This window comes from Lynx canadensis, chromosome C2 (genome assembly GCF_007474595.2).
Source record: "Lynx canadensis isolate LIC74 chromosome C2, mLynCan4.pri.v2, whole genome shotgun sequence".
Taxonomy (NCBI): domain Eukaryota; kingdom Metazoa; phylum Chordata; class Mammalia; order Carnivora; family Felidae; genus Lynx; species Lynx canadensis.
Window position 1 is genome coordinate 100,419,109 of NC_044311.2, and position 22,016 is coordinate 100,441,124.

The 22,016-nt window shown below is 42.0% G+C and overlaps 1 protein-coding gene across 2 annotated transcripts in view; it reads right to left on the reverse strand.

Annotated features, from left to right (window-relative positions):
• TMPRSS7 (transmembrane serine protease 7) overlaps nucleotides 1-20,747 on the reverse strand; it is a 35,795-nt gene extending 15,048 nt beyond the window's left edge. The window contains exons 1-9 of one of the 2 annotated variants that reach the window (XM_030329824.1): nucleotides 20,640-20,747; nucleotides 17,983-18,050; nucleotides 16,656-16,849; nucleotides 15,344-15,382; nucleotides 14,394-14,622; nucleotides 12,956-13,086; nucleotides 10,926-11,038; nucleotides 4,001-4,107; nucleotides 142-278 (exon numbers count right to left, since the gene is read on the reverse strand). In XM_030329824.1, the coding sequence (XP_030185684.1) occupies nucleotides 142-278; nucleotides 4,001-4,107; nucleotides 10,926-11,038; nucleotides 12,956-13,086; nucleotides 14,394-14,622; nucleotides 15,344-15,382; nucleotides 16,656-16,849; nucleotides 17,983-18,050; nucleotides 20,640-20,732 (1,111 nt within the window). In that variant the 5' untranslated portion in view covers nucleotides 20,733-20,747. The remainder of the gene's footprint in view (nucleotides 1-141; nucleotides 279-4,000; nucleotides 4,108-10,925; nucleotides 11,039-12,955; nucleotides 13,087-14,393; nucleotides 14,623-15,343; nucleotides 15,383-16,655; nucleotides 16,850-17,982; nucleotides 18,051-20,639) is intronic. The other variant, XM_030329825.1, reaches the window with a different exon arrangement.
• Between the last annotated feature and the right edge of the window lie 1,269 nt (nucleotides 20,748-22,016).

Here is a 22,016-nt window from a genome sequence, read left to right on the forward strand (position 1 = left end):
AAGTCAGACACTTACCCACCCAAGCGCCCCATAAATAAATCAGTTTTTATTCCATAATTTCTCAAGTTTTAGAGTTATAAAGTATTAGCCTCTGTTTAACCATGTACTAAGATTTTTCTAAAGAGCCAATCCCAGGCTTACGTTGACTAATGTTGTAACTGCCATATTCCACCAACAGTGGCTTGTCGGAAAACCTTGAACTGCAGTGCAGCTGAATGTGAGCGAGCGAGCTGGGCACTCGGAAAATCGTCTGGTGATCCATGTAGGAGCCACAGTACCTGAGGAGACAAGAGTCAGGGAAGAGGGTCTGCCAGCTGCATTCCCACTGACCGCGAACTCACTAATACTTTGGTACTTGGGGCTTTGTAAGCAGAGATGCTTATGGCAGAGCTAACAGTAGTTGTCCATTCTATCTAAGTCTCTGTGATTGGGTAACTTCTGTCCCCTCGATTTTCTACTCTGCTAAATACAGCTGAGGTACTATTGACTGCTACCTGTTGTTTTGCTCACAAACACTTATAAACAGAAGAAGTATGGGTCTTCTCTTTTTTCTGCATAAATAACCACGTAACAGTAAGAAGTGCCTGCTTTTGCCCACAAACCTACCTATGGAGCAGAGTGGAATCCATGAGCTGAGGCTGAAAATATGCAAAGAATCCCAGAAACACTTAAAGTAAAGCACATGCAATATTTTTTCAAACTAAAGTGAAAACTGAGGTGCGCTCTGAGGCTTGTCGTTGGCAAAATTTCAAAGTAGTAATGTCTGTCTGCAATATTTCCTTACCTTGACTTTTCTTACATTTTGTCCTAAGAGGAAATGTCTCTCCTGTTAGGAATTCTAATTATATGAACACTGTGGTTAGTAGAACATGAAATATTATTACCCTGGGGGCCTATGATAAGTTAGATCTTTGCTCTGTGTAGGCAAAGTTCTTTCCAGGGTGAAACCTGCAAGGTCGCAAAGCGAAACAGCAAACACATGGGTTGAGGAGTGGAATCTGTGAATGCCAATCACTCCTAGCTGCCAAAACACGTGGGAACCACAAAAGTTCCAGGGATCAGACGCTGGCATTCTGCGGGAGGACCACAGAGGTAACCCATGACTTTAAGGTTCAAAAGAGGAAAGTATTCATTTATATTTCAGGAAGAATCTTTTGCAGTTAGTTAAATTTCAGGCCCTGATGGGCTGGTAGACTAGCTCCTGGAACAGAGGAAGAGATAACAGCCATAGGTAGGTGGTCACTTTGTCAAATGGGAGCCAGGCTCTGAGAGGCACCTGGCATCCACATTAACCTTTTGGGGCCAGATTCTACTCCAGCTGGTCATCTTGGGATCAGATTCCTGTGTTCTGAAAACATGATTATTGTTATTGGTGTCTCATAGTGATTTTATTTGTGCTCTCCATTAGCATTTACTAGAGCTTTCTCACGAAGATCAATCTTACCGGGATGTTAAGGAGGAGTCAAGGACTCTTTGAACACATGTTTTGGCTGGAGTTTAGAGAGGAACAGTACGGAATGGAGCACAGTGGTAGCTAAGGGAACAAAAGTTAACAACAACAACAACAAAAAAAAGTGAGAAATTGGAGAAACCCAACAAGAGTCAGTTTACAGGTACAGGCACATGACAGGTAAGAAAACCAAGAAGTAAATAAGTGAAGTAACGTGTTAAAGTTCAAAATAGCAAGAAAGTGGAAGCAGGATTAGGACACAAGTCCCCCTGGTATTAAATCTAAAGATTAACCCTCCCAAGTTTTCTTCATAACTGTCTTGACATTTTTGGGTTGTACTGTTCTGTTCATTTTCTTTTGCTTTGTTTTTTGCTTTTGTTTCTTGTTTGTTTTTACTTTTGCATTTAAGACCATTACATATGATTTTGTTTTGCTTGGAAAAATAAATAAATAAATAAATAAATAAATAAACCCTGGTACTTTCTAGTGCACCAACAGCTTTCCCTTCATGAACTTTGCTCTGCAAAACTTCATCGAAAGGACATCCATTCCTTTAGGGTCATATGTTGCATTGTAGCTGCCCTGAGCGGCTACACCCTATTCCCATGTTCTCTGAACTCACAATCACTGGGCATCCTGGTGGCGGCATTACTTTTTTCTGCTTCCCCTTTCCAAACCCAATGCCTTTAGGCAACTTTTCAGCAAGGTGTCAGAAGTTAGTTCAATTACAGCCTTTCCTTTTTAGATGAAAAGAACTGATAATGGGAAAGGCTGGCATTTTAAATCCTAAGGGTGCAACTAACATCAAAAGAATCTGATAGGATTTCAGCCAGCCAAACTTCAGTCAAACTGAAGAGCCAGCCCTTCAGGGAAAGTATTTAAGCAGAGAGAGTTCCTGATTCTGATTCCTTGTTAGAAAATCCTGGGGCGCCTGGGTGGCGCAGTCGGTTAAGCGTCCGACTTCAGCCAGGTCACGATCTCGCGGTCCGTGAGTTTGAGCCCCGCGTCAGGCTCTGGGCTGATGGCTCAGAGCCTGGAGCCTGTTTCCGATTCTGTGTCTCCCTCTCTCTCTGCCCCTCCCCCGTTCATGCTCTGTCTCTCTCTGTCCCAAAAATAAATAAACGTTGAAAAAAAAAAAAAAAAAAAAAAGAAAATCCTGCTCATACTTTGACAGCAACCCTTCCTAGGTGGTAGCAGTTGTTACTTAGAAGGAAAAAAAATAGTATCTAGTTCTGAATTATAGCTCTATCTTACGCATATAACTTTATAAAAGAATTGTGAAGAGTTGTTTTTTCAACCTCTATCTAATTAAGTATCAAAATGCAGCATTCATAAAATTTGGTGGGGGGGGCACATTCTATAGTATTTATCCATCCAAAGTAATTTCCAAGGCAATTTTTTTTTGACACGCGATGTTGCAATAGTTTCACGTGTATAACATAGTGATTCAACAACTCTATCCCAAACAATCTCACTTATCATAATAATGACTAATATTTTCTTTTGGTGTGTGGTATGCATTATCTCATTGAATCCTTACCAAAAAAATCCCACCTTAACAAGTAAGAATTATTACCTCATTTACAGACTGAAAATCAAAGAGGTTAAGTAATTTGTCCTAGTTAATATAGGTACTAAATTACAGAGCTCAAATTTGAACCCAGGTTTTCTGTCTCCTGCACAACAGATCCTGATTCAAAATCATTTCCAATAGGAATACAAGGCACATCTAATAATGGTCCAAGAATACTCTTAAATCAGATAGGATATATTCCAGTGAAGGCAGAACCTATGACTGCATAGCACATAATCCGAGCGTCTAAAGGAAATGAAAGAAGGCGGTTCAGGAAAATCATTTAGAAAAGGAAAGTTTCATTCATGGATTAACAGTGAGCAAAGAATTAGCAGGCAAATCCCTTAGGCTAACCTCACAAAAATTCTTCCTTCAAAGTAAACTTAGAAGCTATTCTGCTGCAAAGACAGGACATTCTCTATTTTTAAATACAAGACCTAGTACAACTTTAGAAGCAAATAAACAATAAAAAAAACTAAGACGCAAATTAAGGGTGAGAGTGAGGAGATCCTGGGTCAGTTCGGGAAGTTCAGACACCTAGATTTCTCTAATCAGCCTCAACCCATGCGCCAGGATACAGCCAGACTGACCCAACCTCTCCTACTGCACACAGTTGGCTAATGGCTTTTAATTTTTGTATCACCAGGACTCCTATTTACTATTTCCTCCAGGGCTCCATGGTTTGAAAGACTTTATCTGCCAAGCTATTTTTGTAAAGTATAGAGGGTGCACTCCCATAGCCCAGCAGCAAAGAGCAGTGGCCCAGCCAGGACTTGGGAGCCATAAGACATGGATTTGAATCCTGACTTAATCACATATGAGCTGAGTGACCTTGAGCAAGTTATTTAACTCCTGTATCCCTCAGTTTCCCTCTCTGTAAATCGTTAAGTGCAAACTCTTCGGGGACAAGGGATCCAAGGCTTTGAACCTTTAGGTGAGGCCTTTCATCAGATTCTTTACATATGGAACCCACTTACATTTGTTCATTAATTTCCCACCATCCATGGTCACAGCCTTTCACGCTCTTCTTGGTTATTGAATAATTATGGAATTTCAGTGCTACACCAAGTGTTGATAAGGAAGTCTGTGAAAAACAAACATTAAGTCAGAAAAATGTTTCAACTGAAGGATATGTTTCAGGCTAAGTTTCCTCACTCAGAACTCATTCCCTCAGCTTGCCACTTTTAGGGCATTTTATTCTTTGTGCCCTATTATGATACGAGAAGATAGGATTCCATAGGCAGAGAGGGAAAGATTAGGATCTGAGGTCCCTGGGTGAGGAAAAACACGTATTTTGGAACAATGCTGGGAGTGTCTGACCACAGCAAACCCCCAGGCCATAAGGTTCCTCTTAAGAATATAACAGAGACCACCTACTGGTCCTCAGGTTTCCCCTCTGGAATTTGACAGAAGACCTAAATATGGCCACAGACCACCCCTCGTACAATGGAAATGAGCCAATCAGAATGGACAACCCAGCACCTAGAGTTATCCAGCCAATAAGCATAGAACCTGAGAAGGAACAAGGGAGAGGGGAAGGGGCAGGGCTGACCAGAACCTTATGAAACGAGAACCCTTGCCTATAGTGCTCGGACATTCACTTTCGAATGTCCCCTCTCTGTGAAGGGGAGACATACTATTCTTCCTTTCTAATCTTATATTCTAATAAACTTTTGCCTGCTGTTCCTTTTGTGTCCACCTCTTCATTTTCCAAGTGGAGAGACAATGAATCCCGGGTATTATGGGGAAAAAACCCTACAACACTATGGCCTTTGGTGGGATAGACCAGTACCTCCCCTACCCTGCAACAAACCAGAATGAGGAGAGCGTAATAGAGAGGGAAATGGGTGCCCCAGTGCTAGGGAGCTGCTCTAAGGCCCCAGTTTTGAGTGAGCTGGGTAACATGGGACATATTAGATTATCTCTAGGTGTCAGTTTCCTCCTTGTAAATGAGCTTAACTTTGAAAACACCCACTTGTTAATGAATGCACACAGTTTCCTCCTTCAGTAACAATGACATAGTTCATTTAAAGCACTATTCAGATTATTTAGATAACAGAGAAGTGAATCAGCATCCTCTTCATATTAAACCTGGGTATTCCTGAAGGCAGTCACTAAATCACTCCCAGGTCTGCTGAGACCAGATCAAACAAGAAAGAGGCTGCCCATACGGCACACACCCACATGAGTGTGCATGCACGTGCACACACACATCCGACCTTTTTATGACATTGTATGACATACACATACATTGTGTTATGTCATGATTTTAGTTTTTAAGTTTTTTAAATCTATTTTTTTGATGTTTATTTTTGAGACACAGAAAGACAGACAGAAGGCAAACAGGGGAGGGGCAGAGAGAGAGAGGGAGGCACAGAATCCGAAGCAGGCTCCAGGCCTGCCGAGCTGTCAGCACAGAGCCCTACATGGGGCTCATGACCCCAGACGAGATCATGACCCCAGCCAAAGTGAAACGCTTAGCCAACTGAGCCACTCAGGGACGCCTTTTTTTTTTTTTTTTTAAGAAATTAATTTTAACCAATTTTTATTGCTGTGACATTTAGTGTTGTAGTGCTGTCATTTGTATTTGTGATGTATTTGATGTTACAATGTCTTTGTTGTATGTACTTCTTTCTAACATGTATTTAAATACTGTAGCCCTCATCCCTCAACCTATCTTGCAGAGAAAATGATTCAGGCTATTTATTTACTTACTTATTTATTTAAATTAAGTAATCTCTACACCCAACATGGGGCCCCAACTCAGGACCTTGAAACCAAGAATTGCACGCTCCATCAACTGAGCCAGCCAGGCGCCCCTATGTCTCTCATTTAAACAACACGACGACACAGGAAGGAAGTAGGAGTCCTATTTTATGGAAGAAGTCAAGACTAACCAAAAATAAGTGACATTACTGATGTTACCCTGCATTTCTCTGAAGGCCGCTTTTTCTCAATGTATCATGCCACCTGGAACACTGATAGTGAGGGCTCAAGGGGAACGGGATGGTCTTATGTTCAGCGAACACAAAGGGCTCCTGAGAACATACATCGATTTATCCCCCCAGTCTTGTCATCTTACTGTTTCTTCACATTAAAAATAAATAGATGTCAACTAAGAGATAATAAATACCTAGAGTAATCAGTGTAATTTTCTAGCGTAAGAATATATTCCAATGTAGCCCTCCACAAGAAGGTTACATGGGCGTTTTCACTGTGTTCCATCGCTCCAAAGTAAAATAGATTTATATGCACTCCCCAATCTCCAAAGCCTCTCCACGGAGAAAGGAAGTAAGTCTCCTTGCACACCAGGTTCCACTGACACAGAATTGCACACAAGTCTACACGTGAGCCCAGATTGACCAAGAGGCATTACTGATATTATCCAGCTTGACAAGTGGGGTAAAGCAGGGCAGTTCCACAAAACACCGTGAGCTCTTTTGCTCAACAAATGGACAAAAATTAAAAACTCCTGGGGCGCCTGGGTGGCTCAGTCGGTTGGGCGTCCGACTTCGGCTCAGGTCATGATCTCGCGGTCCGTGGGTTTGAGCCCCGCATCGGACTCTGTGCTGACAGCTCAGAGCCTGGAGCCTGTTTCAGATTCTGTGTCTCCCTCTCTCTCTGACCTTCCCCCATTCATGCTCTGTCCCTCTCTGTCTCAAAAATGAATAAACGTTAAAAAAAAATTAAAAAAAAAAAAAAACCCTGCTAAGTATGCTATTTCCTTCTGTGTCCTGTATTCTCTGTTCCCACTGCCCAACCCACGCCTTTGCTTTGGGAACTTTTACCAAATAAGGGGAGAAAGTCTCCTGATTTGGACCTGCTGTGTTAAAATATTTCTCTAGTCAGTGACAGCGACAGGATGCAGGATGTGCTTTATCCTTATCACTTCTCACTCGCCAGTGGTTCTATACATACAGCTCAACCCATCTCCCACTGGCACTGGGAACTTCCGTGGTTAGATGCTTGCCACAGAAGCAGGGAAGAGGGATTCATCTCTGGGGAATCCCACCTATTCCCTAGGTGATAGGAGGAGGTGAATTTACATGGCCCACAGTATATTGCTTATGTGGGATGCATCTAAACTGGTGGGTGCTAGGCTGATGGCATCGGTTATATAACAATTCAAAACCCCACTCCACATTTTTCTTCTAAGATTCCATAGCAAAATGCATTCGTTGAGGGGCGCCTGGGTGGCGCAGTCGGTTAAGCGTCCGACTTCAGCCAGGTCACGATCTCGCGGTCCGTGAGTTCGAGCCCCGCGTCAGGCTCTGAGCTAATGGCTCAGAGCCCGGAGCCTGTTTCCGATTCTGTGTCTCCCTCTCTCTCTCTGCCCCTCCCCCGTTCATGCTCTGTCTCTCTCTGTCCCAAAAATAAATAAACTTTGAAAAAAAAAAAAATTAAAAAAAAAAAATGCATTCGTTGAAAAGCAAAAAGAAGGAAAACACAAAGGTAAATACTCAATTAAGTGATTGTTATGAAACAGGGAAGCTGATCATCTTTAGGAACCCAGGAAAGGAGGGGGTACTGAATTTACTTAATGGAGGGGCACATGATTCCTTTTAATGCTGCCTGGGTCACTTTCTATTTGAGTAACCTCTGGCAAATGGCTTGCCCCCAGTTCTATTGCCTTATCCATAAAATGTGACCAGAGTCTCTTTCCTATATCAGCGGTATGTTTTAAGAGCAAATAAAAATGTGTGTGCCCTAAACAAATGCGGGTGACATGTTATAAGCCTCAATACTCCTTTTTGCTATTTCTTATTTCACCACAACTTCTTCCCCCACAGTCTGTAAGCTCTGAGACAACAAGGACTTTACCTTGTTACTAAGTGTTCCCTATGGTTACATGCCTGAAACTGACATTCAATGAATATTTGTTTATTCTTGGGAGAAGAATCAGAGGAACTTTAAGTTGGAGCGGGAGTTAATCCTGCTCAGGTAAATGAGACCTTAAAAACTCAGCCGAGGGGCGTCTCGGTGGCTCAGTTGGTGGAGCTTCGGACTTCGACTCAGGTCATGATCTCACGGTTCGTGGGTTCAAGCCCCGTATCAGGCTCTGTGTTGACAGCTCAGAGCCTGGAGCTGGCTTCGGATTCTGTGTGTGTCTCTCTCTGCCCATCCCCCACTCAGGCTCAGAAAAGAAAGGAAAAAAGTCAGCTGAAAGTGAGTTTGCAAAAGGGATTGATTGCTCTTCAGTTACATCTGGAAGTCAGACCAGGCACTAAGAAGGATGGAGAATAATAGAAATCAACTCTTGTGTATTAAAGGGTTTATCGTTTTACCATGACTTGAGTCAATATTTTTGTCACTTAGGTCATTCTTCCCAGTTGTTTGCAATAAATTCAAAGCTATTTGACAGGTGCTTTTTTTTTTAAATTTTTTAATGTTTACTTATTTTTGAGAGAGAGAGAGACAGAGCATGAACAGGGGAGGGTCAGAGAGAGGGAGACACAGAATCTGAAGCAGGCTCCAGGCTCTGAGCTGTCAGCACAGAACCTGCTGCCGGGCTTGAACTCACAAACTGAGATCATGACCTGAGCCAAAGTGGGATGCTTAACCGAGCCATCCGGGAGCCCCCAATTATTTTTTTTACATGATTTCCATTTGCAGAAATATGCAATCACACAATTTTAGGTGGCTGTTCAAAGTGGTCCAAGAAAGGAACAGCTTTATTTAACCTCCATGCTGAAGAGGACCAGCCTTGACCTCTGGGAAATGGTGTTACCCACCAAGTCTATCCCTAATATTTCCTGTCTTCCCTCTCCCATTCTCCACTCCCCCAGGGGCATGCTTTTTGCCTTATAAAGAATTCTTTTTATTTAGCATTTCTAACTCTCAACCCCTAGGGAAACAATCTGATATTCTAATTTACATTCTGACTAGAACAATGTTTGAGGATCTTCACTGTAGGGCTTATGGCTTATTATGGAATCACATTTATTTCACCTGAAAAGAATTTCAAACATTTGACAGAGCTTTTGGGAATGGGGCCTTTCCTGTTCTGGATGTCATAAAAAAGATCCATCTGCTCTTTGGAGAGATGGAAGAGACAGATTTGCAGTCTCTCCTGTTCCTTACCCAAGTTGCGAGAGTCACTTGAGGTACTGAGATTCTGCTGCCCTGATGAGGCATTAAGAATCTGGTGGTGAGCGAGTCCAGAACCTTTGGGTTTTAGTTATTTTGGAAATGTTTGCAACAATGATAAAAAAATAAATAAGTTAAGGATGTATGCCATTAGGACACTGAGACTAAGTACACATTTGGGTGTAATAAAATTATTAAAAATATTTAACTCTGGGGTGCCTGGGTGGCTCAGTTGGTGGAGCTTCGGACTTCAGCTCAGGTCATGGTCTCTTGGTTCGGGAGTTCGAGCCCCGCATCGGGCTCTGTGCTGACGGCTCAGAGCCTGGAGCCTGCTTTGGATTCTGTGTCTCCCTCTCTCTCTGCCCCTCCCCCGCTCATGCTCTGTGTCTCTCTCTCTCTGTGTCAAAAATAAATAAACATTAAAAATTTTTTTTAAAAAAATATTGAACTCTTTGGGGCACCTGGGTGGCTCAGTTGGTTAAGCATCCGATTCTTGGTTTCAGCTCAGGTCATGACCTCACATTTAACGAGATGGAGCCCCATGCCTGCTTTGTTCTCCATAGCACTATGTAACATACTATACACATTTTTGTCACCTGTCTCCCCTTACTGTATGGTAAGCTTCATGTTGGATATCATGGATCCCAGTGTCCAGAATACTGCCTGACACATAGTAGGCAGTTAATAATAACATGTTGAATGAATGCAAACCATAAACTGCTTGCCACTTACATCCACTTGCTGTGCCTCACAAAAATGATTTTATACATATATGCCGAAAGAGCCTTCCATGAAAGGCTTCATGACCTTCCATGAGACACTAAAGTTGGAGAAAGAAAAACAGTTATAGACTAAAATTTTAAAGACAAAAAAAAAAAAAAAAAAAGATTGAACTCTCTGTTAAGGATCAGAGATGTATATATTTCATATACATTGACATCTTGGTTTGCTTATACAACTGAAATATACATTGCCTAATTAAATTTATTATTTCTTTATTATTCTTACTATAATGCTGATAGTGAAAGAAGTAAAAAGTGGTGAGTTCTACCAAGGTAAAAAGAAAAAAAAAAAAAGAAAGAAATATTGTTTGATCTCGTAACAATGTCTTTGCATTTAAAAAATTTTTTAATGTTTATTTTTGAGGGAGATAAAGACAGAGTGTGAGTGGGGGAGGGGCAGAGAGAGGGGGAGACATAGAATCCAAAGCAGGCTCCAGGGTCTGAGCTGTCACCACAGAGCCCAACGAGGGGCTCAAACCCACAGATTGCGAAATCATGACCTGAGCTGAAGTCCAATTCTTAACCAACAGAGCCACGGAGGAGCCCCTGTCTTTGCGGGGGGGTTTTTGATACAAACAAACAAAACAACAATTGGAAAAATAAGCCGGTCCCAAAGAACAGTTAATTTACAGGCAGAGGGTTGAAATTACAAGGAACTTTCATGTTCTAGGTAACATATTTGCTTAGGGTTTAAGTGTTATAAAATTAACTAATATTCTTTTTGTAGTAAAAAGTTAATGGGGTGCCTGGGTGGCTCAGTCGGTTGGGCGTCCAACTTCGGCTCAGGTTATGATCTCACTGCTGGTGAGTTTGAGCCCTGCGTCAGGCTCTGTGCTGACAGTTCAGAGCCTGGAGGCTGCTTTAGATTCTGTCTCCCTTTCTGCCCATCCCTGGCTTGCACTCTGTCTCTCTCTCTGTCTCTCAAAAATAAATAAACATTAAAAAAATTTTTTAATGAATTAAATTTAAAAATAAACTGTTACTAAACATAAGATAACAATATTTTTCTCAAATAGTGGTAAAACTAGGTTACCTGAAATTTCCAGGTACACTTGCATTTCGGAGGATAGTAGCTTGGGTAATATGGACTTGAAATTTTCCCTTCAAAGCCAGTGATTTCTTTGACGAATACTGTGTTTTCACATTCTGAAAAAAAAATCCATTAACAGACAATGATTTTCAGTCGTGGGATTATGGGAAATGCACTGAATTCATTTCTTTAACTACAAATGCACACTCTTTGATCAACAAGCTTAGATACGTTTTTTAAATTTAAGCTAATTTCTCAAAAAAGAAATAGTACCATACAGAGGTATAGCTAAACTTCTTGTTCAAATTCTGTATTTGTTTTCAGATCATGTATTTTGACTACAGATCTATTACTCTCCTTAAAAACATACTTTAAATATATTTTTTAAAGCTTCTGAGCGTATTTGTTTAAATGAGTGTATATTTGTTGTTTAGGAAATATGCCCAGTTTACATAACATGTTGTCCTGTTTATAAAAAAAAATCTGCATGTTTATTCATACTGCATGGTCATCCTTCTCCTAAAATGTAATGTCCTTGAGAGTATTGGTTTTTGTCTATTTTGTTTGCTACTCTTTCCCTTACACCTGGAATCATCCCTGGCATATAGTACATGCTCAGTCAATGTTTGTTCACAAATTCCACTGCAATATTTCTGAGATAATCATATTTTTAATCTTTGGAGCTGGAGACAATTTTCAACCCAACAATATCTCAAATCGCCAGTTCAATTTTGTTTAACAAATCAGTTTTACGTTTAGTTTTGTAATTATTTGACGGAGAAAACCTATCAAAACAAGCCACTGACTTAAAATGTAGATGGACCTATGAAGCCATGACCATGTAACTTAAGCCAAATTCACTGCCCTCCTCACCCACATCTGTCATTCTGATCCTTTTGTCCTCGTTGGTGTTCATAGAGAAGTTACCAGGACACCATCTGTAAGACCTGACCAGCTACAAGGCAACAAACATTACAAAAAGACTAGAGTTTCAGTGAAGGCTCTTTTTATTTAGTCTTGTTTTGGTTTACTTCGTCAACCCACATCAAAAAGAGAAGAATGAAAGGGAGCTGGGTCACTTTTTGCTCACTACCTGACCTAGGAAAATCATTGAATCTCCGGGTGTTACTTCACACGCATCTTCTTCTAGGATGGCATTCCCATGCATTGCTATTAAGGAGGCACGATAGACCGTCCCCCACCCCACGCCCACTAGGTACTGAGCTGTTATCACTCAGCTCCGAACCCACCCCTCTCTACTCTGTTCCGTGAAGCTGTAGCGGGGACTCTGCAAAAGGCTTCTCTCCTTTGCCACCTGGCTTCCAACTAGGATCTGTCAATAGGGGGCGCTACAGGCAGACTAGAAGCCTGGAGGAGGAAGAATAGGGTTTCCCGTGTGTTTCGTTTCCTCTTCCTGGGAGTGTCATGCTCCCGCAACGATGGCTCTTCCCACCCCCTCATGCAGCTCTACTTTGTCCCCGTAGCTGAGTCGAACCCTGTTAGCAGTTTTCCCAACTTCCACTTCATTGCACCTCCCTCAAGGATACCGGCCTCGGCTGTCGACTGTCCGGTACCCGCTCCTCGACGGTCTGGACCCCTTCCTCGACCCCGCGAATACCTGCCTCTGAACTCAAGAGACCCCAACACCAACCTGGCACTCCATTCCTCAGAAGTCTGAATTTCAGGCCACAGACCCCTCCTCCACACTGTAAATTGTCATCATTCTGGCCGCTTTCCCTTGTCCCCCCAGACCTACGGGTGGTGGTTGCTTCCTGCGTGTACTGCCTACATAATACCTTACAGTTTTCTTTTCAGCTTTTGAGTTAGCTAGCTAACACCTTTATCCTGAGTTAGCAGTTCTTCACATTAAATTCTCTGTTTAGATACTATATCTCTCTCTCCTCTGACGGGACCCTGAGTCAGGGTCCCTGACTCATATGACTAGTATTACAACACAACCTCAGGAGAGATAAGACTGGAGTATCCTACCAGATATTTTTCAAGGTGACTTTTTTCAATTAGCAAAGACTTACTTTGTTCTGGAATGACCTCAAAAAACGCCCGGATTCCTGATAGCCTCCGTATCTGAGGAGACTTAAATGCCACCAGCATGAGATTATTTGTAGAAACAAAGGACATTATCGTTCTTGTGGGTTCACAAATTCTGAAACCGGATAACAGAACAAAAGTACATGAATAGTAGGTTACTGAGGAGTGAGCCTCCCTCCACCACTAATTCCACACGTTTCCTGGGCCATCTACACAGTTCTTGTTAGGCAGACTCGGCCAGTCAGAGCTTCGTCAATTAGTGACCACAGGGCACGATGGAGGGGAACCGATAAAGGTATGGAAACTTTTGTCTAGTAACTACCAAAGAATTTTCCTGATGGCTGTCACAGGACCCTCCTTGAGAACAAACAAGGCATAAACAGCCATTTAAATGGCTGCAGTCATGAGCTCTGTTCTAAGGAAAACTGGACTGAGAACTCAACTCCGTCACTTAACTGGCTGAAAGATTCTCCAGCAACTAATCTTCATAAATGCCAGGTCCCCTATGGTGAAACGGTGGTAATGACTATAGAATACCCCTCATAGCCTTTCGGTAAGGATTAAATGAGATAATAGCAAAGTATGTCTGGAAGGGTGAAAAGAAGCAGTAGCAATGACTGAGGAATGGGAGCCAGCGACAAACTTACTTGTCACTGTGTACCATTTACCCTGTTGAAATTTTTAACATGCAAAATATAAATTCCAAAATATAAACTCATGCATACATACATATATACATAAAACACTGCTCTATACCTACATAGGCACTATTAAAATAATAATTCATGTGCTTTTTTACCACAGTAAAAACAGCACATTGTGAATAAAGTGTAAGTATCATTATTAAGATATTAAGCACTCCAAAAGATGTCTGCTAGTAAATAAAAAAATATTAACATATGTATATGTACATATGTGTGCAATTACATATCTACATATGAACGAAAATATTTGCAAAAACATAACAGGCATTTGTTCTGGGTAATGAGATTGTGAAATATTGACATTGTTTTCTCTGATTGACCTCACTTTCACAGTGAACATTGTGTTCTCTTTCTAATAAGGGAGAAAATTTTTGTTTTACTCATGGTATGCAATCCTCATAGAGTATTTAATTCTCACACTCTAATGAGAGCGATTGCATAAAAGTAAAATTAAACAAAAAAATTATATTTCAGAAATATTTCAAGAAGTGGCTGAAGTTCCTGCTACACTGATTTTCACTCTGGTAGGCTAACAAGTAAAAAGCAAGCATTGTGTCTGACAGGCTCTGGCTAATACAGGGGATGCTAAGTAAGGCGTGGGTCCGTCTTTGATCTCATGTGCGCACGCAAAAGTTCTTTCCCTTTGTTTCTAAGGGAAACACGATACTGCCAAAGGTAGACCCTGTAAAACAGTTTTTTCCCTCGCCGACCTGAGTACCTATACAAGATGGTGCTCCGGAGTGGCATGAGGGAGTCGTAAATGGTCAGGGAGTCGGTGACACAATTGTCAGCTTCAATCTGGACGGACTCTATCGAGAGACGAATCAGGTAGCCCACCATGGCCACCAGCTTGAAGTGGCACATCAGCCTCCCTGAGGTTGCAGAAATCTCCAGAGGGTAGCGGAGAGACAGATGATCTGCATAGAAGTACTGAGAGCAGCCTTTGTCTGTGGAGACAGCACTTTGTTTTGTTCCGTTTTAGAAATGACTTTTCTAGACATCTTTAAAGAGTGAAGAGCAAAGAGTTCCTCTGGAGGACATCTGCTGTTTTTGCCAGCCCAGAGTCCGCTCCCCCTTCTTCTGGTAATAGCACCAGGATTTTACTTTGAGAAACTGTCTACACCCTGATTGTGTGGTTTGGTTGGGGTTAAACTCACTTCTATGTCCAGAGATGGGCGCATGACCCAGACTGGCCAATCAGAGTAAAGGAAGCTGGTGCATGAATGGGCTTGCCAGCCAATCTGAGACAGTAAATTCGGCACCAGGACTTCTGCAAAAACTGTCAGGAAAGTTATTGGGGGGGGGGTTGTTCTACCATTGCTGCTACTAATATATTATAAGCTTGGATCTATTGATGCCATTTATGACACTGCATTAGAAGAATAGATTTGATGAAGCTTCAGCAGGGAAAAGCAGAGATGTGGAGTCCTGATGAGATTTTATTTTAGAACCTGGCCCCAAACAGGCCTGAAGCCAGCACATTCTCCACCCCTGGCCCAGGTAGAAGAGCCAATCAAGTTTCTTCAGTGCTTAAGCCAGTTTGAGTGTATTTCTATCACTGGTAACTGAAAGAGGACTAACAAATACCACCATTTGAAAAAGAAAACTATAGCCAAAAAGGATACTAATTTGGAGGCAGTGTAGGAGAAGCTATGTGTCATAATTTACCAGCTCCTATGGTTGAAGAGTAATCTGACCGAAGCCCAGCTGCATTGAAAAAACACACGGAAAAGAAACTGTCAGTTCCAGTATACCATTTTGTTAGAATTATCCTCAGTAAAAATGATTTTCAGTCCTGGGGCACCTGGGTAGCTCAGTCGGTTGAGCGACCAACTTCGGCTCAGGTCATGATCTCACAGGTTGTGAGTTGGAGCCCCGCGTGGGGCTCTGTGCTGACAGCTCAGAGCCTGGAGTCTGCTTCGGATTCTGTCTCCCACTCTCTCTGTCCCTCCCCCACTCATGCTCTCTGTCTGTCTCTCTCTGTCTCAGAAATAAATAAACATAATGTGGGGCGCCTGGGTGGCGCAGTCGGTTAAGCGTCCGACTTCAGCCAGGTCACGATCTCGCGGTCCGGGAGTTCGAGCCCCGCGTCGGGCTCTGGGCTGATGGCTCAGAGCCTGGAGCCTGTTTCCGATTCTGTGTCTCCCTCTCTCTCTGCCCCTCCCCCGTTCATGCTCTGTCTCTCTCTGTCCGAAAAATAAATAAACGTTGAAAAAAAAAAAAAAATTTAAAAAAAATAAATAAACATAATGTGTATATATATGTATATGATTTTTTATGATATGCATATATATAAATGATTTTCAGTCCTTAAAAGCAATTCATCATATCTAGGATTTGCTTTAAAATAATCCAGTGAGGGTAGGGGAAGTTGTTTATGTATTTTGAGAACAAGGGGGATGGCCATGAGTTGATAGTTGTTGAAGCCGAGTAAAGGGTATATTTATATTTTTATTTTATATATAATGTTATATATATAGAAAGAGAGAATTTAAATCAAGAGAGAAAGTTGCATAATTTGGGAGTCACACAATTAATTAACTAAAGTATTTTACTGGGCCAATCAAATGATGACATTCACGTTCTGGCAGGGCTATTCAACAGTCATTGTGGAACATTGGGCAGCATTACGTAAATAACATAGGTGCAGTTCTCTCTGGACAAGGGAAAAGACAAGATAAACCTCAGCAAAATTCTTTTTTCTCCAAGACTTGGAGCCTTAGTTTGAAGATTCATGAAATTGAATTAAATATAGGGAAGGGTACACTTTAATAAATTCAGTTTCATATATATTTTGAAATTTTGAGTGTTCTATTGTCTAATCATTGTATTTAGTAACTTCCTGGATCAGTGTCCTCAGCTAACCCTGTTTTACCGGGATTGTGGAAGAGAATACTTCATTATAATATTGACTTTGTTAATGGAAACATCAGGAGTGCTATAGGAAGGAATGCATAAAGGGGAATTACCCAACAATCACCATTTAGTACCACAGAGTCCATATCTACAGCCAGGCCCTGCAAGCTCCCCACAGAGGTTCGGTTTATGATACTTGTCTGGATGGAGTCCTTCAAAATGGCAGCCACACAGTCCTCACAGAAGATATGGCCCTTGGCATGTGGCATGACAAACACAATCCAAAAGTGGACAAGGAGGCCACCTTTGTTGTTGCTGCTACAGTAAAAAAAAAAAGAAAAAAAAAAAAGGGATATTTAGGTATCTCTGTTAGGACTTTCATAGAAAATCACCCAAATGATGGAGTCAAGGGGAGGCCAGTAAGGATATCCTTCAACTTCTTAAATTCGTTCTTGAAGAAGTCATTGATTCCTATTGAGGGGATTGGTAAGAGAAAGCATAATAGGTGTGTGTCTTCCTGTGTTGGGTTCACATCTAAAACCATTCGTGTATCGTTGCATCTCCATGGAGAATATACTATTTTTATGAATACCAACCACTATTCACTATTATTACAAATAAAAACAATTATAGTTTTTGATACTTTACCATGTACAAACACATTGCTAAATTCTGCTTTATCCCACTGAATCTTATGAGCAAGGTCCTATTACTCCAGTTTTACAGATAAGGAAATCAAGATCAACTATAACTCAAATCATATAGCTAGTAAGTAGTAAATCCAGGAATCGAGCCCAACTTGGTATTTAGCCAAACTCTGGAGCAAGAGCTTCTGAGTACACAACTATTGTCATGTTTTATGAAAAACAAACCTTAAGTGTTCTACAGTAAATAACGTGGGAAATAGAAAGTAAACAAATAGCTTTACTCCAAGCTTCTTAGTGCCTTTGGCATGTCAAAGTGGATTGTGCCTCTCTGCAGGTGGGGGCAGGTGGGATACAGTACATAAAACATAATTTAAAAAAGAAGTTTTAGTAAAATAATTAAAAATTAATACAGTAAATTTTAATAAAAATTATTTGAGTTTGAGATCCCTTTTTCCTTCGAAAATCTCTAATGACCAGTTTTTTACTTAACATATTTTGAGAAAGACTAGACTGTGTTTTATTTTTACCCCACCCGATGGTAGCCATGTTTGTGGCCATCTTGCCCAGTGGTATTAAGACGGGGAGAGGCGGGGTGCCCAGGATCCCAGCTATGGGGAGAGGGCAGGCTTTGGTAGATGAAGAGAAAAACTCAGCATGACAGCAGGGCAGAGTGGAGTCAGCAGTTGTGCTAAAAGAGTATTAACGCAAAGCCGCCCCCAAGAACTTACTTGAGAATGGTAAGATCTTAGCTTTCGCCTTTTCACAGCAGTAAACAGAAATCCCAAAGCAAGGGACATACATTACCTGACATCTGCAACAACAGACTGCTTGTAAAATTTAGAGAAGGCAGATGTTGTATAAACCAGGTTTACCTGAAAATGAAAAACCGAGGTGTCTGAAGTCTGTCAAATTTGGCTTTCACTCACAGCACCTAGCACCCTGTAGGTCCAAGCCCTGACAGCCAGCAAGGAAAAGAGCTGGGTTCTAACGGAAGGCTAAAATCTTGGGTTGCTGCCATTCTGCTATCTGTGAAGAATAATCAGTTACCTATATCCATTCTTTGCTGTCTTTAGACACCCTGATCAAGCTTAACTTCTGTATTCTGCCTACTCCAAAGGTTAATTTTTTTCCATCATTAATAAATCAAACTCCTTTAAGTACATTTAGAAAGGATTTGATCCAACCTCTTTTCTAACAATGCACAGCATGGAAAATTTATATTCTTAAGGGCACATTGCTCTAGTAGCCACTAGGGGGCAGGTGGCGCCCACGGCCAGGTTCACCACCCCACCCCCCCAACCCCCTCCAACTCTGCAGTCTCTAGGGAAACACCCAGCTCTTTTAAAAGGCGCCATCGTTGGATCTAAAGGAAAGTTATTTCAATTTACCTTCTTTGCCCTTTCTTAGCTTTCTAAAGCCAAGCTGAGTCTTTGCCAAATCTCCTCCTATATTCCCCTTCCTTCCTAAATGGCAAAATCACCCATCTAATTGCGAAGTTTAAAGTCACCATGCAACACAGAATACATTACCTAAACCTGCCGAGCACTCAGGTTTTTCTCTTTCTCTTCTTTCTTTCTTTCTCTCTTTCCTTTCTTTCTCTTTCTTTCTTTCTTTCTTTCTTTCTTTCTTTCTTTCTTTCTTTCTTTCTTTTTCTTTCTTCTTTCCTTCCCTCCTGCCTGCCTGCCTTCTTTCCCTCTATGACAGTAAAAAATAGGGTAAAATTGGCAGAGAGGGAAAGGATAGGACCTGAGGTCCTGGGTGGGGAAAAACACATATTTTAGAACAATGCTGGGAGTATCTGACCACAGCAAACCCCCTCAGGCATAAGGTTCCTCTTAAGAATGTAACAGAGACCACCTACTCCCCCCAGATTTCTCTCAGGAATTTGACAAAAGACCTGACTAAAAATTAGTAGACCATAAAACCTATGACCCACAAGGAATGATGTGGCCTTAGACTATCTCTCATACAATGGAAACAAACCAATCAGGAATGGACAACCCAGCACCTAGAGTTATCCAGCCAATAAAGGTAAAACTTGAGAAGGAACAAGGGGGAAGGGAAGGAGGGGAGGGAGGGGCCAGAACCTTATAAAACAAGGACAGCTTGCCTATTGTCGGCAGGCAATTCACTTTTCAGTGTCCCCTTTCTGCAGAGAGAGCTTTCATACTACTCTTCGTAATCTTATACTCTAATAAACTTTTGCCTGCTGCTCACTTTGTGTCCGTCTCTTCATTCTTTGAAGCAGTGAGACAATGAATCCCAGTTATTGAGGTAAAAAATCCTGCAACACTTCTTTCCTTCCTTCCTTCCTTCCTTCCTTCCTTCCTTCCTTCCTTCTCTCTCTCTCTCTCTTTCTTTCTCTGTAAAGTGATCAGAGTGCTTACCAAGAATCTTTGGGGTAATTTGAGGAATAATTGATACAATTTAAAGGTAAAGTATTTATCCACATACCCCGTATACAGAAGGCCTTCTTCAGTAGATAAGGGCCACTGTGCCCACTGTTGTCTTTGCTTGCTCTCCCACAACCCTTCCCCAGTCTACACCACAGCGTGCCTGTCAAGGCAGTATGGGCCCACCGTGTAGGCCACCCTCTCCATTACTGTGCAGATACAAATTGGCAGAAGCTTTCTAGTTCGTAATATGTACCAAGAGCCATGAATAGATCTTTTTATTTTAGGAGATCTGCTAAGGAAGTAATCACAGATCGACACAATCCATGTTGCAGTTCTGTATGGCATTATCCAGAGTTACAAAAATGGAGGACAAATATCCAATAAGAGGGGACTGGCTAACTTTGTAGCTATTAAAACTTGTGTTTTTTTAAGAATATTTACTTACATAGAAACATGCAACCTAATGTTAAGAGGAAAAAATCTACTATAAAACTATCTGCAAATATTCCAATATCATGCTCTCCTTTATGTCTACGTGGCCCAGAATAAAAAGGGGTTCTGTCTCGGAAGATGATGTTAAAGAAAATTTTAACATTCCTTTTCATAATTTTCTGAATTTAAAAAATGTTAGTGGTTAAATACGTATTAGTTCTATAATGAGAAAGCTTTTTTGTTTTTTAAGTAAAGAGATTCCACTGCGTTGAGGTTGAGATAGATGTGTACAGCTCACAAAATTAATCAGCATGCGTAACTTTAGTTCTGGGAGGCATTTTAAAGATCACCTGATGTAATTCCTTTATTTTACAGATGGGAAACCCTAGAGCTCAGAGAGCCACTTGTTTTTACACTCAGCGGTAAATAATATAAATAAGTTACCAAATAAATTAGCAACTCTGTCAAATAAGCAATTATAGCCAAGATGAGCTAAATCCCAAGTTTGCCTCTGACTTCTTCCATCCACCCCGCTCACCTGTGACACTTGTGAGCCCTCCACCCCGGCCCCTCATCCCCTGCCCCACTCCCCCAGGCCTCCCACACCAACCTCCCCACCCCCCCTCAGCTCACCACTTGCTGCACAGTCCGTGCCATGGACAGAAATTCCCTGGACTCCTTCTGTCGATATTCAGGAAGAAACTCAATGTTGGTAATGCGAAACATCCCAACAAAGTAAAAAGCATCTTTGCTTTCTGTCTTACCTGTAAGACAGGAGAGAAAGCGAGTAGAGGGCTTTCCCCTCTGTGTGGCAATGAGGCATTGTCTGATCTGTGTCAGTATCAGGCCCCTAAAATGTTTTATTAGGCGTCTACTTACGTGACTGCTTCACAACCTGTGAAGCTCTAAATGTAGTTAATAACGTCACTTCCATCAGCAGTAAGTCACCATATCTCCTGGCAAATACTTATGAGACAGATTCAAAGATTAAAGATCTGCCTCTTTGACTTTATACTTGCCCTAGAGTCGCTACCAGGCCAAGAAGAGTGTATGCAGTTTTCATGGATCCTTAGTCTGTAGAAGGTAAGGAGGTAAGAAATGGATACTGTCAAGCTCTGAGGTGAAGTGAGCATAGCGCGACAAGTGGGAAGGGCCCCCCAGCTGACCTTCACTGAGCTCCCGGGGGGCTCATCCCTATCTGACTTGTGTAGCTGCTGCACAGGGTGCTGGGCTGGTCTTCAGCTCTGTGCAATGCATGAGAATTCATCCTTCCTGTGAACCACAAAGCAGGGTTCTCAGCCCAGCATCAGGTCACTCCTGCTCAAATGCATTGCCCAGTGTGGACAGTGGGTTTGGGCATCCAGCCTGCCCAGAACAATCGACAATGCGGGAAGAACACTGTTGTATCGGAGTTGCTTTAGAGAGACCGAGAATAGCCTGGGGGATGGCGGGGGTGGGTGGGGGGGAGTGAGGGGCTCTTCTTTCTGCCTTTTCTTTTTGTTACCAAGGTCTTCCTCCTAGTTGGCACCATCCCCCAGGCTCCCATGGCCATGGTACATTTCTCTCCTGTGACGCATGTCCCCACTGTGTCAGAACTTCTGTCTTTTAAGAGTAACAGTAACTTCTTTTTGTCCCTCCGCCCCTTATGTAGCTTTGAAGCTCAACAAATGTTTGTGGGAAGGAAAAGAGAGAGGAAGGGTGGAAGAGGAAGAAAGGGAGAGGATACTGTCTCCTAGAACAATGCCCAGCAAATGGAAACGTTACATAAACGATGACTGAATTAGGAAGAAGGTGAGCCTTTGTGAGTAATCATAAGCCACCTCCTTGGGAGCCATCCAGGGCCACATTAGCCCCATGCAGTGGAGTGAGGCTGTGGGGATGTGGAGAAGGGGCCCAGGGGCAAAAGGCCTGAGCGGATGTCCTAGATTTGTTCTTTCAAGGTATGTGACCTTGGATGGATCACCTTGACTCGCTAGCCTCACATAGAAAGCAATAACTGTTTTCATGCCT